The following is a 22,427-nucleotide window of genomic DNA, read 5'->3' as shown; positions in this document are numbered from 1 at the left end:
ATGTACTCTGTCTCATCAAATCTTTACACAATCTGCTAAGATGGGCATTATGTGTTTTAATCTTTTAATGCCAATTAGGAAACTGATATCTAGAAAAGGTAAGAAACCAGTTGAAGGCCATACAGGAAGGGCAAAGCATAATAGAACTGTACGCTTATCTTATTCTAAAGCCCCAACATAACCATTTTGATATGACATGAGTTAAAAGCAAATAAAAACATTTATTTTGAACATAAAATAAATTTTGTTTTTGTAATAAACGAAGCTGATTTTGTAATCTAACACAGCATATTTGAATTCAAGTTTTTTACAGATTTGGACCACATCTTATTTTGTGTAGGTGTGGGACCCATACAGCACCCAATACAGCAAAATATCATTAAATTGAAGACTTATAATTTAGTAGCTCTATGAGTAATACATAAGAACCAATTCATTTATGATTATTATAAATATAAATGGTATGTTATGAGATGGATTTCTGCCAAAAGAATCAACAGGACAGAAAAGCCTTCAGAGAGACACAGAGCTTGTTAACATTACTTTGCACTATCTTCTGTTTTTTTTTTAAACAAAAATAGATTCTAAGCATTTGAACCAACAAGGTGGTTTTCCCAAAGGATATTCTCAGGGTGGATATTCTTGCTTTAGTTTATATAGGTCATTCTGAAGTTTTATGTTCTCTAGGGAGACTTCTAAATGAAGAATTTAATCAGAAAAGGGAGATTCAGCTAGAGAGTAATCAAGTTTTAAAATCTAACAAATAAAGGAACACAGCTTCACTTACTACCCTAAAGTGGAAGCAATCTGGTAGACAGATAAAAGAGTGGGCAACAGGAGGGAGGTGAAAAATAAAAGAAAAAAATATTTTTAAGCTTGTTTGGGAGAAGCTCTAAAAGGAAATGCAGAGATGTTAACAATTAGGAGGAGGAGGAGATGGAAAGGAAAAAAATGTGCTTACAACTGCCCGTGAAATAAATGTCTTTGTTACAGGACCACAGGATCCTGTTTCCTGGGAAGGGGAAAAAAATTACTCAGCTACACGTTTTTATGTTATGTCAGGCCAAGAGATATGTCACAGAGTCATACAAAGTAAAATGTCATTAACTAATACTGAGTTGTTCACTCCATTTAAAAGGACTTGTTAGGAAAACCACCACAAAATGTGTTGTCCAATTTAGAAGACAGCTTAACCCATCTGGAAAAGACAAATATTTTATTGGTCTGTGCATTAATGCCCCCCCAAAGATGTCCACACCCTAATCTCCAAAACCTATGAATATGTTCAGTTACAGGGCAAAGAGGAACTCAGGTTGCAAATGGAATTAAGTCTGCTGATCAGCTGAGCTTCCTGCCAAAGCGCAGCCCTGACAACACTTTTCATTTAGTCCAAAGACTCACATCTAATCTGTATAACTGTAAGATTTAACAGTTGCTGTCTTAAGCCACTAAACCTGTGGCAATGTGTATAGAGTCAACAGGAAACTAACAGGATTGAGCAGTCAGTATATGTAAACTCATTGTTGGTCTTACTCTCCGAAGCAAGCTAACAGACTCTCATTTAACTGAGCGTGCAAAGTACAAATAAAATCATCACTTTTTTGTTAACAAAAACTGACTCTGCTTCTCACTATTTTAAATAATTACATTTCCATACTGTAATGTAAACAACTTTCATTTAAATAATTACATACTCCATACTGGAGTGGGTAGCCTATCCCTTCTCCAGGGGATCTTCCTGACCCAGGAAGTCTCTTGCATTGCAGGCAGATTCTTTACCAACTGAGCTCTCGGGGAAGCCCAATTATATTTCCAGTTAAACCTAATTAATGAAGTTTTCGGAGAAGGCAATGGCACCCCACTCCAGTACTCTTGCCTGGAAAATCCCATGGACAGAGGAGCCTGGTGGGCTGCAGTCCATGGGGTCGCTAAGAGTCAGACGCGACTGAGCGACTTCACTTTCACTATTTACTTTCGTGCACTGGAGAAGGAAATGGCAACCCACTCCAGTATTCTTGCCTGGAGAATCCCAGGGATGGGGGAGCCTGGTGGGCTGCCGTCTATGGGGTCGCAGAGTCGGAGACAAGTGAAGTGACTTAGCAGCAGCAGCAGCAATGCAGTTTTATAAAAACAAAAAATAGAACTGAATTAAACAATTAAATGTAGCCCGTTTAACACAATATTGTCATTGCGTAATACTCATTCGGTTCGGCCAAGTCTGCTTCTTTCCACACTTGTAGGATGCTGCAAGGAGCAAGGATGACAAGGAGATAGGAATTTTAAAGTAAAGCTTTAAAGGAAACACATCTCTGGTGATAAAGCTGACTGACAGGTCAATTATCAAAGATCCTAAATAGAATGCCTTCACTTTATTTGATGGACCAATAATTCATGATGAATCTTTGAAGACTAAAGAAAAATACTAAATAATCAAGATTAACACACACGGAAGTTATTTCAATAATCAACAACTTAGCATCAACTTTTCATGTGGTCTCAGGGTGAAAGGCTTTTACTTATATTTTTTAATTCAAAAATAAAATGTAACGATTAAACCAATAAGGCTCTTTTCAGTTTAGCAAAAGTAAAAGCAGTAGAGTAATGCTACTGAGATTTCACTTTTATGTTCCTTAAACTTTATAGTTTCTCAAGGGTACATGTGAAACTAATTTGAAACTAAGTATCAAATACATAGTATTAAAAATTATATATGGAACAAAAGGAAAATGTATATAGAGAGAAATTTTAAATTTATATCTACATAAATGGAGACAGAAGGAAGGAAGAAAGAAGACAAGGAAAGAAGGGAGGGAGGGAGGGAAGGAAGAAGCGTCACTCTTTTGCAAGCATTTGCTATTTCCAAACTTCCTCCAATTTCATGACATGATCTTATTCAAGGCTGTACCAGAGAAATCCAGCAGGTGGCACTCATACATTTTTCTAAATGGGATGCTGAATTAAAAACTTCAATTGTTTAAATTTTGTATTTCAGGCCAGAAAGACCAAATAAATCATAGTTGGAAGCAAACACATTTGAAAATTTTCTATTATCGTGGAGAAATAATGCTTTTAAGCTGCTTTAATGCACATTCGTAGCTTGCAAGCAACTTACAATTTTCACTTCCATTCTAGCAGCTCATAGAAAGTAAGCATTCATAATCATTACCTGCCAATCAACAGCTTGATAATAGAAGGCTGTAAGTGACCATGAAGAGACTCACAAACATTTCTCATGATGGCATATGGGATCATTATTATCTTCCACTTTCTCTTCCATGCTTTTATTGGTTGCTCTATATAGATGGGTTCTGAAATTAGGAAACATTATTACTACCATTTTCAACTAAGTAAACAGAGGCTCAGAAAGAGTAAGAAAATTAGAAAGAAAGAAAGTGAAGTCACTCAGTCGTGTCCAATTCTTTGCGACCCCATGGACTGTAGCTCACCAGGCTCCTCCATCCATGGAATTTTCTAGGCAAGAGTACTGGAGTGGGTTGCCATTTTGGATATGGTAATTCAACTAAGAAAGAAAGTAAACAATAAATGAACCCAGTTTAAGAACTGGATAACCAAGAAATCCTCAATTACTAAATATGGGTTTAATGAACAAGTTTATTCAAGCCATACTTCAACACACCTTTATTGAATACTTCCCATATGCTGACACTGCTCTAGGCTCTGAGAAAAAAGTGGTGCATAAGACACACAATACCCCTGCTCATGGAACTTTTGGTTTTATAAGCAAAAACAGACAAGAACGATTTCAGAAATCACAATAGTATGAGGAGAATTAAACTAGATGGTGTGATGTGATCATGTGACTACTTCAGACTGGCTATTTAAAGGAAGGTTTCTCCCAGGAGGTGACATTTCAGCTGACATCTGGACTACAGAACAGATGGCCATACAAAGACCAGGAGGAGGAGCATCCTGGGCAGAGGAACACAGCTTCGAAATGAACCCAAGGCCAGAGTGAGTCAGGGCTCTTTGGGGAGCAGAAAGAACAGAAAGAATGGCAGTTGTGGCTGGAGAGGAATGTGCAAGAAGGACAGGGTATGACCTGAGTTCTAAGAGGTAGCTAGGAGCCAGGATGAATGGATGAAAGAATGGACGGAAGGAACAACAGAAAGGGAAAAAGAAAGAAATATGAAGAGTGCTGATTTTAGGTTAATCAGAGATTCTTTTACATGCTGATCTTTCTGGACATTCTCCATTAGTCCATATTCTTGCCTTAGCAGGTACTGAAGATAGGAATACACCTCATTATGTACGAGTTTAAGAAGATGCCATCCTTCAGGTTACCACCTTAAATTATCAATAACTACAGGGTAGCACTGAAAAAAATCTGCAGAAAATGTAAAAAAGTGGGATGAATAGGTATTAATTTCAAGAGATACCCAGAAGGTGAATTTTCAATAATACTTGATTTGAGTCTGTTTTGTACTTCTCACGGAGTCTAAAGGATATTCTTGGTTAATTAAAGATTCATATTACTGATTCTGATTAGTCAATGTTTTCTGGAAGCAAAAGGGTGATTTAAATGATCCTCAATTTTCTGTTATCTTCTAATATTTACCTGTTAAGATTTTATTATAAGCACATTTTCAAAAACAATGTATTTTTAAGATGGTTGAAGTCCAAGAAATTAAACAGTAAATAAAGAGACCCACTGCCTTCTCCAATCTCACATCAATCAAAATCTCAGCTTTTTCTGCAAAAACTGCAATATATGTTAGACTTCCAACTAGAATCTCAATAAAGAGCTTTGCTTTTACTGGATAAAAATATTTTTATAAATATAACCTTTATTTTACAGATTTTAATTGGCACCATATTTTACAGCTGACATTACACTGATTGCTATGATTGCATTCATGTCACCCATTTCCAACCAGGAGTTTCTTTGTCTAAATGCTACAAAAGCCATCAACATCATGTACTTTGGTGGTGTGAATTTACAAACACTTTCAGCAATCACAAAGCCCTACCCAGAAATATTCATTAGTAATTGTGTTTGCATCTATTAAATGTAGATTAAGAGGATTTTATTTTAACAAGATTTTATTTACCAACTAATTAGAATGACAATTTATTACCAGTATGACAACAATTAACTTAGAATTAACAGAACAGTACAGCTTTTCTGGTTGCAAGAAAAAAAGAAAATCATTTTTCTCCCACTCTATGGGCCTCATTTCCCACAACTACTAATATCAGTCATTGTTATTAATTTCACATTTTTACTTACTCTTTATTTTCCCAGACATTTGAATTCTGCTGCTGTCAATTTCACAAAGGTCTTTTTAAGATGAATTTGCTATATATCAAAAGCAGCTGTTTAAATAAGCATTCGTTAACTGTCAGCTTTGCTCTTGATACTTTGCATAGGAGCAGCTAGGACAGTGTTTTACCATCAGTCATGCCTTTCCTCGTTAGACTTTCTTTCCAATCAAAGTAAATATGCTTTTACAACTAGCATTACCCTGCTAAATTTTCCTCATGTTTAATGAATGTGACCCTTAGTTCATTCTAACAACGAACCAATGATATCCCTATTTTCCCTCAGAGACAGAGTTACTGTATTATTTCATTCATATATTAGATGATGCTGTCTCAGTATCATTCCTTTGTCAAATGTCAGTAAAGTTAGTAAGAAAATAAAGGTTCTTCTCTGGTAGGATGATTTAATTATTACCAGACCAAGCAAAAGTTTAGTTAAATTTGAAATACAACGTTTAGAAAGTATGTGAACGTAAGTCACTCAGTCGTGTCCTACTCTTTGTGACCCCATGGACTGTATAGTTCATGGAATTCTCCAGGCCAGAATACTGGAGTAGGTAGCCTTTCCCTTCTCCAGGGGATCTTCCCAACCCAGGGATCAAACCCAGGTCTCCCGCATTGCAGGCAGATTCTTTACCAGCTGAGCCACAAAGGAAGCCCTTTAGAAAGCATATATGCAACTTTATGCATAAATGCAACTTTAGAAAGCATAAATGCAACTAATTATACATTCCTACCTCCAACATTTTCAAAGATAACTTCATTGTTCCTGTTCTTTCATTAAAAAAAAAAAAAAATCTGGTGTGTTAAGATAAAAGGGCCACAAAACTCCGAGACCTAATCCCTGCTTTAGGCTAATGACAAAAAATATTTTTCATTTTTAGTTCACGTCTTGGAAAAAATTCCCTTGACAGAAAATGCTCTGAACAAGACTCTGAGTTTTTCAGGATGACAAAGGAGAGAAGTCAGGAAGAAACATAAAACTTGAACTAAAATATATCTGCTTCAGATACATTAAAATATTTTTTAGTATACTTAACAACTTTAAGTATCAAATTTTACTATAAATAAATATTTGAATGACAGAACACCTTAGCCTTCTACAGCCAGGATTTAAAAGCATATCAAATTTATTTCTAATCATGTCATTGAACTGCTACTGTTTTCTGGACTGCAAATAAATGACTTATTCATAATAATGTGACACAGTTATGTATGATTGATTGGTACGAAATAGAAAGGGACTTTGTCCTCATCAGAGATTAGAATAGGGCCTGTCCAGTGCATGCTGTCTGTCCATCTGCAGTTAGCCAGCTGAATTACTGACTGCCCTTCTGGTAAAAGACTCAATAGACTTTTCTCAGCATAATATCTACTCTATAATAAATTATCAAATCTCAATTGACTCTGTTTTAGAGTCATTTCTAGATTCCAATTCACTATGATACAATGACTTCACTCTTATCTTGGACTTTTAAGAAACTCATCATGATTTATCAAGTTTTAAGAGAAAAAGAATAGGCAGATAATCCTCAATTTTTGTTTCTTTTACAGAAGAAAACTATTGATAAAACAATGAGTAGTTTAGAAATCTTTCTGATTGTACAGGCCTTAAAGCTTTTCCCTTTCTTTGCTTTTTTCCTCCCATTTCAATAATTAGGCCAGGGAATAAAGAAAGGAATTTCTAGTCCAGTGGTTATGCTCTACATCCTGTAATTTTGTTGCTGTTTTTCCCCTAGCCAAATAGCTCCATTAATCAGCAGGAAAAACATGCGGCAAACTATCTATACATCCTAGTATTATACCAAGTGGGGGGCTGAGAATCAGTAAGTTGCTTCTAAAATAACTTCCATTACAGGAAAGAACTATGGTAGCATGTCAGGAACCTCAGCGCTGTAGCAGTTACTCTGGGTTAGTTAGGCTTTAGTTATAACTAAGTATAGGGAAAATTTAGTGAATTCATTTAATGAATGAGCATTTGTTTGAAAACTGCCTTTTTGGATAGCCAATGTCGTGTTCTAGAGTAATTAAAGTCAGTCTGAGACATTTTTACTTAGGTAATTTCAGTTACTTTTTCCTACGTAAGAGTTTAATGAATTACTAATTCTTAAAAAAAAATTAAGAATAGACATCTAATATATTGTAGTTTTGTACACGCAATTTCTACTGATTGTTGTATTTCCTTTTTTCAGTGAACTTCTTCCTTTGACTACCTGATTCTAACAGTCCCAGTTACTCTGTTTGATATTACTTGAGCAGTGTAGTCTACCATGCAATCTTAAAACAATCATTTGACTGCTTGAAAATTAGTTTAAATCTTAAAATATTCATTTTAAACATTCTGAAATAATGAAAATATGTTCTGAGCCTTCCATTTTTCTCAAATTCAGTTCATAAGAATTCTGACTCCATTACTGAATATTCAATCTAGATAGTCCATATACACGTTCATGAAAAGATTTTTACATCAGTAAGTTTATTCTGCATGTATGCCATTCTGTGTAAGTTATATAAATAATAGGCAGATCTCTACTTCACATTAATATTTTAGCTACAAAATCAATAATGAACAAAAGTCACTGATAAAAAGGCTTTACATGTAAACTTACCCTGCATATTAATGATATGATACACATTTAATAATAAATATTCACAGGACTCAGAACTTAGAATGTGGTTAGATAAATGGACTAAAATAAGACAGAAGTGAAGTTATGACTAATCCCAGTAACCACTTCCCACTCTATATTTGCATATAAAATAGACTGCAATTCCCTGGTACCATTACTTTTTTTTCTTCTTAAGCAAAAGTAATTTACTATTAAATATTTAAAGAATCAAAATAAAAATAACTTCTAAATATGCAAATTACTTAAACAGATGGCAACTGCTACACATCTCAAAAGAGAGTCTTAACTTTGCTACTTAAAAAAAAATAAGGATATAAAGCAACCTATACAAAAAGTTATGCCCAAATAAGATTTGATTTGAAACAATACTACCTTAATATCAATATATCTAAGACATTTGTAAACATCTCATATTTGATATCAAACTAATTCAACTACAATCACAAAACATTTGCATTCAGTACTTTGAGATATATCTTAAAATAGATTTTGTTTCCCTCCCCACCAACCACAATTTAGGGCCTTGTTGAACAGTTTCAATATACTTTTTTTTGTGCCATGATTATATTGCTATATGTACATCGATACAGTGAATGATAACCACAGGCAGAACTGTAGAAGCCTATATAATATTTGTAATTTGTACTTATGACATATGACTTCTAATTCTGATAGTTCCAACTAGGTAAAAAAAGAGAATGTAATAAATATCCTTTTATTTCTTCCTCTTTGTTTATTCCTGCTTCCTTCTTTCTTCCCACCACAAATATATAGTCTTGAGTTATACATGAAAATACATACAAATATCAAAAACAAACTATGGTTACACAATGGGAAACATGGAGGGAAGGGATAAATCAGGAGCTTGGGATTAACAAACACACACTACTATATATAAAAGAGATAACCATCAAGGACCTACTGTATAGCACAAGGGATGCTACTCATTACTCTGTGACAGCCTATACAGGAAAGAATCTGACATGATGAATACGTATGTATGTTTAACTGAGTCACTTTACTGTGCACCTGAAACTAACACAATGTTGTAAATCGAGTATACTTCAAAGATTTTTTAAAAAAATAATTTAAAAATTTTAAAGAAACTGATTAAAACATACCTTTCTTCCTAGTTAGGACTTCCAACAGCAGAAAGATCTGATGTGGGAAATTTAGTGACAGTACCAAGGTTGATCCAAACATAAGTACACTGTTTTCAGTTTCAATATTTTAGGACATCAGCAAAAGTGAATCCTGATGGCCAAAAGAAGACTATGGCCATCCAAGAAACATTTGGATGGCCAAGAAACATCCAAGAAGCAACCAAGAAGACTTGGTTACTCCCCAAGTAAATGACTTATTTCATTCTAACCAACACTGGCATTAGGAATAAAACTGGCAGGACAAAGTGCTGGAAAGTGGCTGCAGGTGCCCCCAGACTCAAATCTATAGATATATTTAGAGAAAAGTGGAGAAAGCTGGCTGCTCAAGATGAAAGGCCTCAGAAGGCCTCTGTCAAAAGACATCACCTTGTGATTACAAAGGATTAAAATCAAAGTAAACATCTTCGCTGGTGCAAATGGTACTGACAAAAATTGGGTCTATAATCTTTTCCACCTATATGTGTTTGATTTGATCCAAGGTAAGCTGCAAACAAAGAATGAATAACATCAGAAAGTACAAATCAGCTTAAGGGTCAGGGTGAATAAAAAATCTGAGAACACAATATCTGTTTCTCCTTTTTAATTCCTTTAGAAACACAATCAAACCACATAAAAACCCTTAAGTTTCAGTAGGTAACAAGACCAAAACTTATATTTTAGAGTTCTAATATATCAATTCTAGATATCAAACAACTCTAAATATTTTTAACCTCAAGTTTTCCACAACAATCTGTTGTAATGGGTATCATTCATGTATCTACCACAAAGATCTGATACTAAGATGCTTTGACCAAATCTTAGGATAGTTGATCAATTCTTTAGAAGTTATTTGTTCCCTGATGATCTTTCTGTGCCAATGTCTGAAACAAAAACATACGATTTTTCATGAAACAAATGAAATTCTTAATAAAAGAATTACATAAAATTCATGTAAATTTAGCACAACTGGGCATTTCTAAATTTTACTACTGAAAGTTTTAATAAAGATATAAATCCTATAAAATATAAGTCCTAACACAATCTATTGGAAAATTTTGAACAAGAAAATGTTTCTGGAAAATAAATATGAAAGAAAACAAACTGTATTAATTTAAAACTATATTTTAACATGCTTTAAAGCTAGCTATGTATGTCCTCTATTAAAACAGAGCATGACAAATACTTGTTCATTTTATAAACAACCAAAGAGGTTAAAAGCAATTCAAAGTGTTCCCACACAATCTGAAAATAGGTTTTCAATAATTGAATCCAAAATTCTTGAAATCATAAAAATCTGTAATAAGAAAGTTTTAGGGTCAAATATAATAGAAGTATAATTTATTCCTAAGAAAAACAAAAAGCTTTTAAGCATTATGATAGTTAAACTTCTTCAGTGCATTAATCCTCTAATAACAGTTTCAGTCAAGGGGATGTTGTGAGGTCAGGTTTAAATTTTTTTTAATTTATATTCTCTTTAAATATAACTTGTCTTATGCAGCATCAATTTTCCAAGACTCAGAACATTTCACAGGTTCATATTTTTACTTTAGTTTTGCTTGTTGCTGTTTTGTTTTTCCTATCTAGTGCAAACCCATGTGAAGGGCAGAACATTAATTTAATGAAATTTATTACAGTAAAAACATTCTTATCAATAGGTTAAAAAAAAAAATGCTAAACAAAAGTTAAACAATCAGTGATGGCTTACCAACTCCAAAAATTCTATTTCTGTTTGGAGAGCATCATGAACACTTTGCATGTCGTCTTCCTTATAAAGTTCTAATTCTTTTTTAAGTCTGTTTTAAAGGAAAAATTCACTTAAGTAATTAGTTCAGCAATAAATTTTATAATAATTCTTTATTAAATGAATAGTGGCAGATTTGTAGCTTCTATCATCACAATTTTAAGTTAACATTAAAGAATTTGGGAAGAGATTTTAATTTTCTATATTCTATCCATTAAAATTAGTCTAGCAAAAATAATTAAAGGAATAAGAATTTGAAAGATGAAAGAAGAAATAAAGCTACCTAATTTTCAGGTGATTTAAAAACATACTTTGAAAACCCAAGAATCATTGATAAAACCAACTCAAATAATAAAACAATTCAGTAGGGTGACAAGATATAAAATTAGCAAACAAAAATAAATAGGCTTCATTGTCACCAACTAACTTGTCAAATAACTAACTTGAATTTCTTATGGATGGCTTGCTTAGTTGCTTAGTTGCTCAGTTGCGTCTGACTTTGTAACCCTTTGGACTGTAGCCCACCAGGCTCCTCTGTCCATGGGATTTTTTCAGATAAGAATCCTGGAGTGGGTGTCCATTTTCTCCTTCAGGGTTTTTCCATGAATAGGACATCAGAAAAATGGTTACTATCCCCAGTTAAATAAAATTTTACTTGATCCTAAGAAAAACTACTAATACTTTTTCCCCTGGTGCTGGGTGCATTGATTCTAAAGTTCATATATTAAAAGAAGAGAACAGTCTAGAAAAAAATCTTGAATTTTTTTTTCAAGAAAGTTCTAAAAAAAAGAGAAAACAAAGAAGGATAACTAGCTCTATGAGAAACTAGATCATACCATCACTCCTTCATAATTTAAAAAGTATAGTACTGACATATAAATAGACCAGTGGGACACAGAAGATAGAAATAGCTTAAGAAACAAATGGACATTTAGCATATGCTAAAAAAGTCACCTAAAATCACTGTAAAAAGAAAAGATGGACTTTTTAATAAGCTGTGTTAGAATAACTAGAGAGCTATCTGCTATGTGACAATAAATGGACTGTCAAAGCTAAAACTGCCTCTTTATCTCACAGCACATATCAAAATACACTCTAAGTGGATCAAAGATTTAAGTGCAAAAATAATAAGTAAGGACAAAGTGAAAGTGAAAGAACAGGGAAATTCCTTTATAAGTTGATAGTGTTCAAGAACTTTCTCACTATGGTTCAAAATATAAATGAAATTTAAGAGTATTCAATTTTTTTTTAAACTGCACAGCAAAACACATGAGTAGAGTAGAAAGATGAATGACAATCTTAAAGAAAATACTTGCCACATATATCACTGATAAAAGTCTAATCTCTCTAATATGTAAAGGAAATTTATAATCAAGGGGAAAAAAGACCAAAAGGCTGATTAAAACTTGAAGAAGTCATAAAAAGTGAGTTCACAGAAAAAGTATAAAAATCATCCCTAAACATATGAAAAGTGCTCAGTATTACTCATAATAACGACTTGAAAGTTTACTACACAGGGATATCATGTCTCATCTATCAGATTGGTAAAACTCCAAAAACTTGACACATTTTTTTCATAAGCTGTGGGTAAACATGTGTACTCAAACACTGATAGGGGAATTTAAAATGGTTAAACTTCAAAGGAGAAGAATTTGGTAGTATCTAACAAAACTACATTTAAATTTTCCCTTTGACTTCACCATTCACCACCAGTAATACACCCTGTAAGTACAAAACAATATATGCACCAAGTTCTTACTGCATTAGTATTTGTAATCACCAAATACTGTAAACAGCCTATGTCCATCCTTAAGAGATGGGTTGAATAAACTATAGCACATCCATATAATGGAGTATTATATAGTATAAAAAATGAAGATAAAAAGAAACACAGAAAGATGAAGCAGAAACTAACAAAGTTGATCACCTATAACAGTGAGTGAAAATGGGGTGCAATAAATAAGGAATAAAATGAAACTCATCTGTGTGTATCTCTTTTTATATACTTTTGACTTTTGAACCATGATGATTATTTATATACTTGACAAATAAAATTAAATAAAGTTGAGAAAAAGAACCATAAAGTTTAACACAAAATGACAGCTGAATTAAAAGCAAACAGAACAAAATAAATCTAGCTTTTTTAAGAAAAATTTAGAAAATTAGTTTTTCAAACTAATAATCACAGATAAAAATTAAAAAGAACTCAAGTAATTTTCAAAAATAGTAGTCTATATACCTTCAGTGAGATATGTTGTAAGGCAGTAAGAATTACAAAGGAATCAAATTTTACTACTTTTGTTGTTAGTGAGGGTACACAGCTAGTTATTCTAAAATTATTTTAGAAAGTTATAAGAAATGGATAATTACATTGATATTGTTACAAACCAGAGTTTTCACTAGGAAAAGGAAGATGTACATAGAAAATGGATGGAGGAAAAAAAAACTCATTTTGGATTTGAATGGAAGAAATCAGTATAAAAATTTATGATTTAAAAAAAATGGCATTTTTATTTCTGTCCATTTAAAGTACTTGGAAGCAACACCCAGTAGTAATGAGCACATCTAGCATGCTAATCTTAGTTTCTAAAACCAGTACCAACAAAAGATACCAGGACTCCTTGAAACAATTTGTCCCAGGGCTGAGGTGGGTAATATTCAAGGTGAGCCTAGAATAGTTTGTTGCACAAGAAGGAAGGAAACTGACCAAAAACTAATGAAACATGTCTAAAGACAGAGAAATTTAGTTCAAGGGGCTGCCTATATCCAAATCTGGGACAATTTGAGCATCAAAAATAATGACAATAATGTATTTATAACACATGACATAAAAAGAAATTCATAAGTCCACAGAAAATCCTAAAAAGGAGAAATTAAAAGAATGGGGTAACAAGAAGAGGAACTTCTGTCTTTTTTCCCCCAGAGTTTTACTAGCTAACAAATGAACAGGAGTTCCATTATTAGAAAGTTGCCACTTTCCAACCACCTATGTAATAATTGACTCAGGAAGCATCATTAGTGGACGCTAAAATGACTGCGTGAAAAGTTCCTGGAAAAAGGCTATGCACAAGGTCTGAGTCATCCCCTATATCATTTAGTAAATATCCATGGAAAAGACTATTTTCTCATTGGAGTAACCTGGCAGACACAATCTTACCTAAGCGATCAAACCTAACATAACTGAAAATGAAACAAAACTGGCATTATATGCCTTCTGATGCAATGTTCTGAGGACACAATCTTAATTATATATTATTCTTGTCCCAAATTATTTAACCTGAATCTAATCTCTAAGGAACAAATAAGTCTAAATTGAGAGACATTCTACTATGGCTTATACTCTTAAACAACTTGATTAAAAAATGGGCAGAGGATTTGAACAGATATTTTTTCCAAAGACTACATATGAATGGCTAACAGGGAAATGAGAAGATGCACAACATCACTAATCAATTATATGTCAAAAAAATTTTTTTAAGTAGTGGGAGCTTTTAGATTAAAAGAGATTTAAAATATCAGCTGCTTGTCATGTGTGGACCTTATGTGGAACTTAATTCACACAGACAAAATAATGACATTTATAAATAATTGGAAATTTGAACACTGACAATATTTGATGAATTGTTATTTGTTGTCAATTACCTTATGTGTAATAATGGATTTTAGTTATATTTTTTAAAGTACTTTTTTACAGACATAATAAGATAATAATATGTATGATATGTTTCAAGTAATACAAATTGATAACTCTTAAAGTGACCACCTGTTAAGACCACCTGACCTGCCTCCTGAAAAATATGTATGCAGGTCAAGAAGCAACAGTTAGAACTGGACATGGAACAACTGACTGGTTCCAAATTGGGAAAGGAGTATGTCAAGGCTGTATATTGTCACCCTGCTTATTTAACTTACATGAGTACATCATGAGAAATGCTGGGATGGATGAAGCAGAAGCTGGAATCAAGACTGCTGGAAGAAATATCAATAACCTCAAATATGCAGATGATACCACCCTCATGGCAGAAAGTGAAGAACTAAAGAGCCTCTTGATGAAAGTGAAAGAGGAGAGTGAAAAAGTTGGCTTAAAGCTCAACATTCAGAAAACGAAGATCATGGCATCCAGTCCCATCACTTCATGGCAAGTAGATGGGGAAACAGTGACAGACTTTATCTTTGGGGGCTCCAAAATCACTGCAGATGGTGACTGCAGCCATGAAATTAAAAAATCTTGCTCCTTCGAAGAAAAGCTATGACCAACCTAGCCATCATACTAAAAAGTAGAGACATTACTTTGCCAACAAAAGTCCGTCTAGTCAAGGCTACGGTTTTTCCAGTAGTCATGTATGGATGTGAGAGCTGGACCATAAAGAAAGCTGAGATGCCAGTCCAGGTTCAATGCACGATGCTGGATGCTTGGGGCTGGTGCACTGGTACGACCCAGAGGGATGGTATGGGGAGGGAGGAGGGAGGAGGGTTCAGGATGGGGAACACATGTATAATTTTTTTTAATTAAAATTGAAAAAAAAAAAAGCACTACATACAATGTGCAAACTTCCAAAATATTTTTAAAAGCAATATTGTCTTAAAAATAAATTTCAAATGCACTAAAAAAAAAAAAAAAAAAAAAGAAAGCTGAGTGCTGAAGAATTGATGCTTTTGAACTGTGGTGCTGGAGAAGACTTTTGAGAGTCCCTTGGACAGCAAGGAGATCCAACCAGTCCATCCTAAAGGAGATCAGTCCTGGGTGTTCATTGGAAGGACTGATGCTAAAGCTGAAAGTCCAATATTTTGGCCACCTGATGCAAAGAACTGTCTCATTTGAAAAGACCCTGATGCTGGGAAAGACTGAAGGCAGGAGGAGAAGGGGATAACTACAGAGGATGAGATGGTTGATGGCATCACCAACTCAATGGACATGAGTTTGAGTATACTCTGGAGTTGGTGATGGACAAGGAGGCCTGGCGTGCTGCAGTTCATGGGGTCACAAAAATTGAGACATGACTGAGCAACTGAACTCAACTGAAAGTTAAGTGATAAGTACCTAGGATTCACTATATTTTACTTTTTTACTTTTGTATGTGCTCTAAATCTTCTATAATAAAACTTAAAAAAAATAGAGTTTAACAAAGATAGTGGCCAAAAAATCAACATACAAAAATCTGTTATATTTCCATGCACCAGCAATAAAGAGAATACTGATGTCATTAAAAATTTACACTTAAAACTACAAGGTATCTAAAAATAAAACTCACAAAAGATTTTTATTAAAAGATTAGGACAAAAAAACCCAGTATATTCTAAGTTTCCAGACGAGAAATCTCAGCTTAATAAAGATGTAAAATCCCTCAAAAGAGACTGTAGGATGAGTGGAATCATAAAAGATTTTCATGGATTTAAGTTGATTCGGAAATGTACATAAAAAAGCAAAGGGTCAAGTACAGCCAAGATATTCTTGATGACGACAAAGAAGTATAAAGGGAAGTGTTCTGCTTTAGATTAAGATTCATTATAAAGTAACAGTAATTAGTTAAAAGTTAATAGCGTGCATTTAACAATAATTAAAACAGTTATGAAAGAAATGAATGTTGACCAATTTAGCAGAATAGAAAACAGAATCTTAAAATAGATTCACAAATGTTATTCTGATTATTATTTTTAAATAAAAGATGTGGTTTTGCAGATCACTAGAGAAAGGACAAACTACTCAATAAATGGAGAAAAATAAAGCTATATCTTACTGTGGAATGTAAGCAAAAATTAGTCCCAAATAAACTAAAGACCTAAATGTGAAACACAAACCTTAAAAACTATTAAAGAAAATACAGGAGAATAACCTTCTGATCTAAGGTAGGGAAAGAGTTCTTAAACAAGACACAAAAATGATAACCACAAGAAGAAATGACTGATGATTTCAGCCATCGTAAGAGTAAGAAACGTACCGAAGCACAACAGCAGGAAGAAAACCAAACAAAACTTCATAAGTTGGGACAGAGATTTTTAATGCACAAGAAGTCTGAAAATATAGCATTTAAGAGAATACAGATCACTGGGGAATTCGGTAATGTGCCAATGGAAGTATAAATGGTTTAATCACTTCGACAGAAAGCTTGTCGCTACCTTGTGAAGTTCAACATTTACATGTCTTATACTCGGCAACTCCATCAGGCATATATCCTACAGAAACTCTTGCAGTGTGCACCAGGATGATCAAAACAGCACTGCGTGCAACAACAACAACTGAAAACTCAAATGTGCATTAAAAAGAGAAAAAGCATGTTCACATATCTATACTCAACAACATGGATGAATTTTAGAAACAAGTGAATAAAAAGCAAGTCCCGGACAGAATGATACCCTTTGTACATAACTCAAAAACAAGCAAAAATAACCAATATTTTGTTTTGGCAGGCATATAAATGACAGGTAGATTACATTTATGAATATATGACATAAAGTTAGTAAATCATAAAGTAACAAAGAAAATTATATATAAGCAAGGAAAGAATTAAGTAAGTCATACCACACACACACACACACACACACACACATGCACGCACGCACACAAATGAAACACTCTAGGACAGCAATTACATCTGAGGTAAAGAAGGGAGTGTGGGTTAATGGAGGACCCCATAGCAAGATACTGGTAATGTTTTAGCCTAGTTCACAGGTCCTCACTATATTATTGTACTTAAGAACTAACACCTAGATAGGGGAAAAAAAACACAATAGTAATAAGAATGGATTGAGAAACAATACCTAATATATATGAAGTTCACTGTGTTCTGAACTTGTAGGAATTTAATAGTGAATAAAAATTCTGAAGGAATGCTCAAGTTGCAAAGAGAGAAAAAGTTAATGATTTGGAGCATTAGATGTTTACACAAGCATAAAGTCCCTCGCAAAAAATATTTTTTTAAAGTAAGTGTAAAGTTAAACGGAGAGGAACAATATACCATAGATGCTGCTATACAATGTTCATTTTAATATATATATCTTTTCAAATACATACAACAGTAGGGATCGTTCTTCCCACTATGCCATCAATACTTGCCCTTTTTCACCTTTCAGTTCAAATGGTTTGGTCAGAGCTCTGATGCCCATCAGAATTGGGTGGTGACTGGTTTCCATTTTAGTTAGCTAACAAGGAGGAGGAGAGACTACTTAAGTTAAGGACGGCATTTAAGATGAATTATAGGAAGCATTTCACAATTCAGCCTATAACCAAGTTGTAGAATTCAGATCTCACTTAAAGGAAAGATTACTGTTGCTAGCTTTAAAGGAGGCTGGGTGCTAACGGTATGAATATTTATGTATTTGCAGCTAGGCTGGAGCTCTATAATGGTAAGCAGATCTCATGCTTCAGTGCATAGACTGATTGCCTACAGGAGTCAAGAAAAGCTTCCCTCACCTACTGCACAGTAACTAAGGGCAGTTTGCACTGGTTACTGTCTCCTTTCTCTGAATCATCAGATATTGATGAGGATGGGCCAACATTGATAGTTGAGCAAAATGTATGTTCCATGTATTTTTATAGTTTCTTGCATCATTGTATTTTTTTTTCAGTTACCTCTTAGTGCCATGGAGAAGCCTTAACTAAAAGAACACTCTTTTTAGTTATAGAAATATAAACAAATACTATTTAATTAGAAAGGAGGACAATTTTCACCCAAAGTCCTAGTACACAAATTCAATGAGATTAAAATGTAGGTATGCTTCATCTCAGGTCTTTTACTTCCATATGATATTGATTATGTAATCTTGCCTTCTAGTTCTTTCTTTTGCCTTATACTGTCATATATATTTCCCCCAGTTAATTACATTTGCCAATTAATACCATTTAAGATAAATATATAGTAGTTTAAGTGGCTATAACACAGTTAATTTAATCATTCATTTATAGTACAGCATTTAAGTTCTTCCTATTTTTTTCTACCATAAATAAATTTCTATGAACACCTTTGTTCATAAAGCTTCCTCTATGCTTTGGATTATTTCCCTTGGGATACAGCTAAGTGAAACTACTGCTTTAAATGGCATAAACATTTTAAAGATGCTTACAATAACTTGTATACATCAAACTGCATTCCAAATACAAGCAATGTATACTGCCACAGCAATGAGTAAATTATCTCTGTACCATACTGTGGCCAATTTCCAGTATGGTCATCTAAGTATATCTTTCAAAATTTGATAAAAAAATTGATATTCAGTAGTTTTAATCTGCACTTAAATAATAAGATATATAACTGAATTACCTTGTCTTATTCACTTTGGTATCCCTGTAACTTGCAAAGTGTATGGGAAAAGCAAGTGTTTAATACATGCTTGTTGGATAAATACATAACTTAAAAACTACTGATTTTTAGTGTTTTCTTGCTGACTTTTTATCTGTTAATTTTTGATAAACTGTTACCCTTTGTTCATCATAAGTACTACAAATTTCTCCCAGATTATCATTCCATGTTGATGCCATTTCTGACACATGGAATTTTAGACCTAACATGTTAAGTCTATGAATCTTATCCTTTTTGGTTACCTTAATCACACTAGAGATTTAATAAGCAATCCTTACTACTTTTCACTAGTTTTTCACGCTGTGACATTCTTAATATCATTTCTCTATAGTAATTCATATGAAAATTATTTCAGTGCCATTTAAACACAAAATACTCCATTTTAAAGATACATATGTCATGCTCTTTCATACACAATTTATTTATGAGCATGGGTTTCAAAGTTCATTCTATGCAAGTAGAATTTCAGTTTTCTAATTATGCATTCCTTCAGTCCAGGCCATCAGCAGACAGGTAGGAACCTTCACAGGTGGGTAAGGCTGAACTGATGAGACCTACTGAGAAGGAAGTAAAAGAGAGGAGTGCTACCAGCACCTCCATTACTACAAATCCTGGTTTGGGTGGATTAGGCATCGCCTTTCACCAGGTATTTTCTATCACCTTCCCCATCCCACAACCAAAAGGGGTTGTTTCTAAAGATAAACATGTGAAAGTGAAAAAAAAATGTGCACTATGATATCAAAGGGACAAATGAACTTTGGAAATGATTAATATTATATATGGCTCATATAATAAGCAAAATTATTTCAAAGTTTGGGACATTTACAAAGAGGCACATTTATATCAGAATATAACATTTAAAATAATCAACTGACTTCTACCATAAAAATTTCCCTTGTATTTACTTGAAGTTTTAATAACTACTGTGTGTGCCAGGAATTCACGAAACAGGGGATTTCTATTAGCTTGAAGGCTACATAATCAATGCTGTAAAGGCACTTCTGCTAGTGAATAAATGATGAAGTTTGACCAGAAAAATGCAGAGTCAACAGAAATATTCAACAAAATACATAGCTAAGAATGATCCTGGAATTAAATGAGGATTTTCATATTTTATAAATGTTAAAAACTAAAGAGATGATAGGGGTTGGCTACAGATATCTAATTTTTGACTAGTATTTTCTAGAAACTTTAGAACTGAGATTTTGTTACACCTGTCTACTTGGAGTTTATTACTGTGATAATCAAGAGTATTGCAACGTAAATGTGCATTATTTCCTCAATATAGACTAGATAACAATTCTTATTACTCTGCTAAATGATGTTACAGAAACACTTCCACAGTATTTAAGGATACATTTATAAAAATGCTTCTAATTATGAATATTTAAGTACTTCCTCCCATCCATCAATGGGAGGAAGCTTACAAAATATGGCATCTTTATACATCAGCATTAAAAAGAATCAAGTTGATCAGTACATATTAATGAGTAATATCTGTTTTCTAAGTAATAAAGCAAACTACAGACCAATGTTAAATGCACACGTGTGCACACACACACACACACACACAGACTATAAACTCTGACAGGATACGTGTCAAACTTTTAACAAGACATGAGAGAGGAGACTGATGTTTTACATTTTTGTAATGTCTTTATTTTTTTTATTTAATCAACATAGTCTACTGTCATAATTTAAAACTATTCATATTTGGTAAAATAAAAAATATATACATATGTAAATATACATATTTATCTGTGTATCTTTCAGAGAGGTTAGAAGTATTCTAACATCATCATGTGCTTTTACCTTCCTATAAATCTAAGGTGCTGGGGTCCAGCCCAGGTGGATCCAAGGAATTCAAAGGGGAGACGGCTTCAGCGATCAGGATACGATAGAATTAAAGATACAAAGAGTGGTTAAATAAGGATAGCTCAGTGAGAAAATTCAGTGGAGAAAAGAGGCTGAATAACTTGGTTTACGTGGAAAGCCAATAAAATTCCAAGACAAGGAATTTGCGTCACCTACGTAGGCCACAGGCGTCCTCCCGTTCTCCCGAAGGACAGGAGACATTAAGGCCTCCCTGGTCAGATCTTAGAAGCCCAGGCAAAATTAGTAGGCTTGATGAGCCTCCACGCTCCAGATGGGAATTCAGCCAGAAGGTGAGAGAAAGAACGACATGGGGAGACCAAGCTTCAGTGAACAAGGCCCGCGCTTTATTTTCCAAAGCAGTTTTTATACCTTAAGTTGTGCATAGAGGATAATGGGGGAAGGGGTAGAGTCAGCAGTAAGCCAGGCTTTCTTCCTGCAAACTTATCATATGCAAAAGTTTACGTGATTTACATCATCTTCTGGCCAGGAGGCCTGTTAACATTTTATGATCCTTTCTTCAAAAAACTTATTTTTCTCTAAAGGTGATTATTCTAAAGTCAGGCGCCACCCTCCGAAAGCATTAGATAAAGTTGCTTTCCTATAGGGCAAAGGTGTGGTGGGCTATAACAAGAAAAGAATTAACTCAAAGGTCCAAGGTTACAAACATTAAAGCTATTATTTACATTCCTATACACCAATTATATTATTCAATACACTTCCAGGGACACAGTAGGTAAGGGATATGGAAACTTAGCAGCAAACATTGGCCCAAAAAGTGAAAAACCCTTCACCAATACAATTTCTAATCAATCTTTTAACTGCTCAAAGGAATCTGTATTTAGACAGTTTAGAACATCTCATACCTCTCACAGTTGGGAGGCTCTGAACAATCACATGTGGCCGGAAAAACCTATTCAGGCAGGCTAGAGAACTTCCAAAGGAGTTTGTGAACTAAAACACCCTTGTCACACCCAGGAACTTTATTAACTGGAGCTGTAAATTAACTCTTTTTCCGAGAAAGGGAGAGAAATGGTGGTGGGGGACAGCCCCCCATAAAGTCAGAGGTGTAGGTGAGAGCACAAAGCAGTAAAGTAGGCAGACTCTGGTTTTGGGGGTAGATGCTCGAGAATTTCCAGGGGGATTCCTGAGGCTCGATCCCGCCTTTGTGTACACCGAGCCTCCTTCCTCATGACCTTTGCCACGGGCGGAGTTCCTCACGCTGGCTCCCTGCACTAAGGACCATCAATGTGACCTCTACAACTAACTTAACTGGATGACTTTTTCATTGAAGAGGCAACAGCATTGATTTATTACTTCATATAAATGCATTTAGAGTCTCTCAGTAGCAGGTATATATTAACTTTTGTGCAGTTTCCATTGCAAATATGCTCTTCACAAAACCATACTATCTTCAAATGCTAAGAACGAAAATCCAGGCTGTTGATTCTGCAGCTTCATTTCT

The 22,427-nt window shown here is 34.0% G+C and overlaps 1 protein-coding gene across 1 annotated transcript in view; it reads right to left on the bottom strand.

Annotated features, from left to right (window-relative positions):
- Positions 1-9,638: 9,638 nt before the first annotated feature.
- Positions 9,639-22,427, bottom strand: part of CCDC172 (coiled-coil domain containing 172) — a 58,012-nt gene continuing 45,223 nt past the window's right edge. The window contains exons 8-9 of the mRNA XM_061403588.1: positions 10,758-10,845; positions 9,639-9,933 (exon numbers count right to left, since the gene is read on the bottom strand). Coding sequence (XP_061259572.1) covers positions 9,892-9,933; positions 10,758-10,845 — 130 coding nt within the window. The 3' untranslated portion in view covers positions 9,639-9,891. The remainder of the gene's footprint in view (positions 9,934-10,757; positions 10,846-22,427) is intronic.

This window comes from Bos javanicus, chromosome 26, assembly GCF_032452875.1.
Source record: "Bos javanicus breed banteng chromosome 26, ARS-OSU_banteng_1.0, whole genome shotgun sequence".
NCBI lineage: Eukaryota > Metazoa > Chordata > Mammalia > Artiodactyla > Bovidae > Bos > Bos javanicus.
The sequence above is the reverse complement of the archived record's forward strand: the minus strand, read 5'-3'. Positions and strand labels throughout refer to the sequence as shown.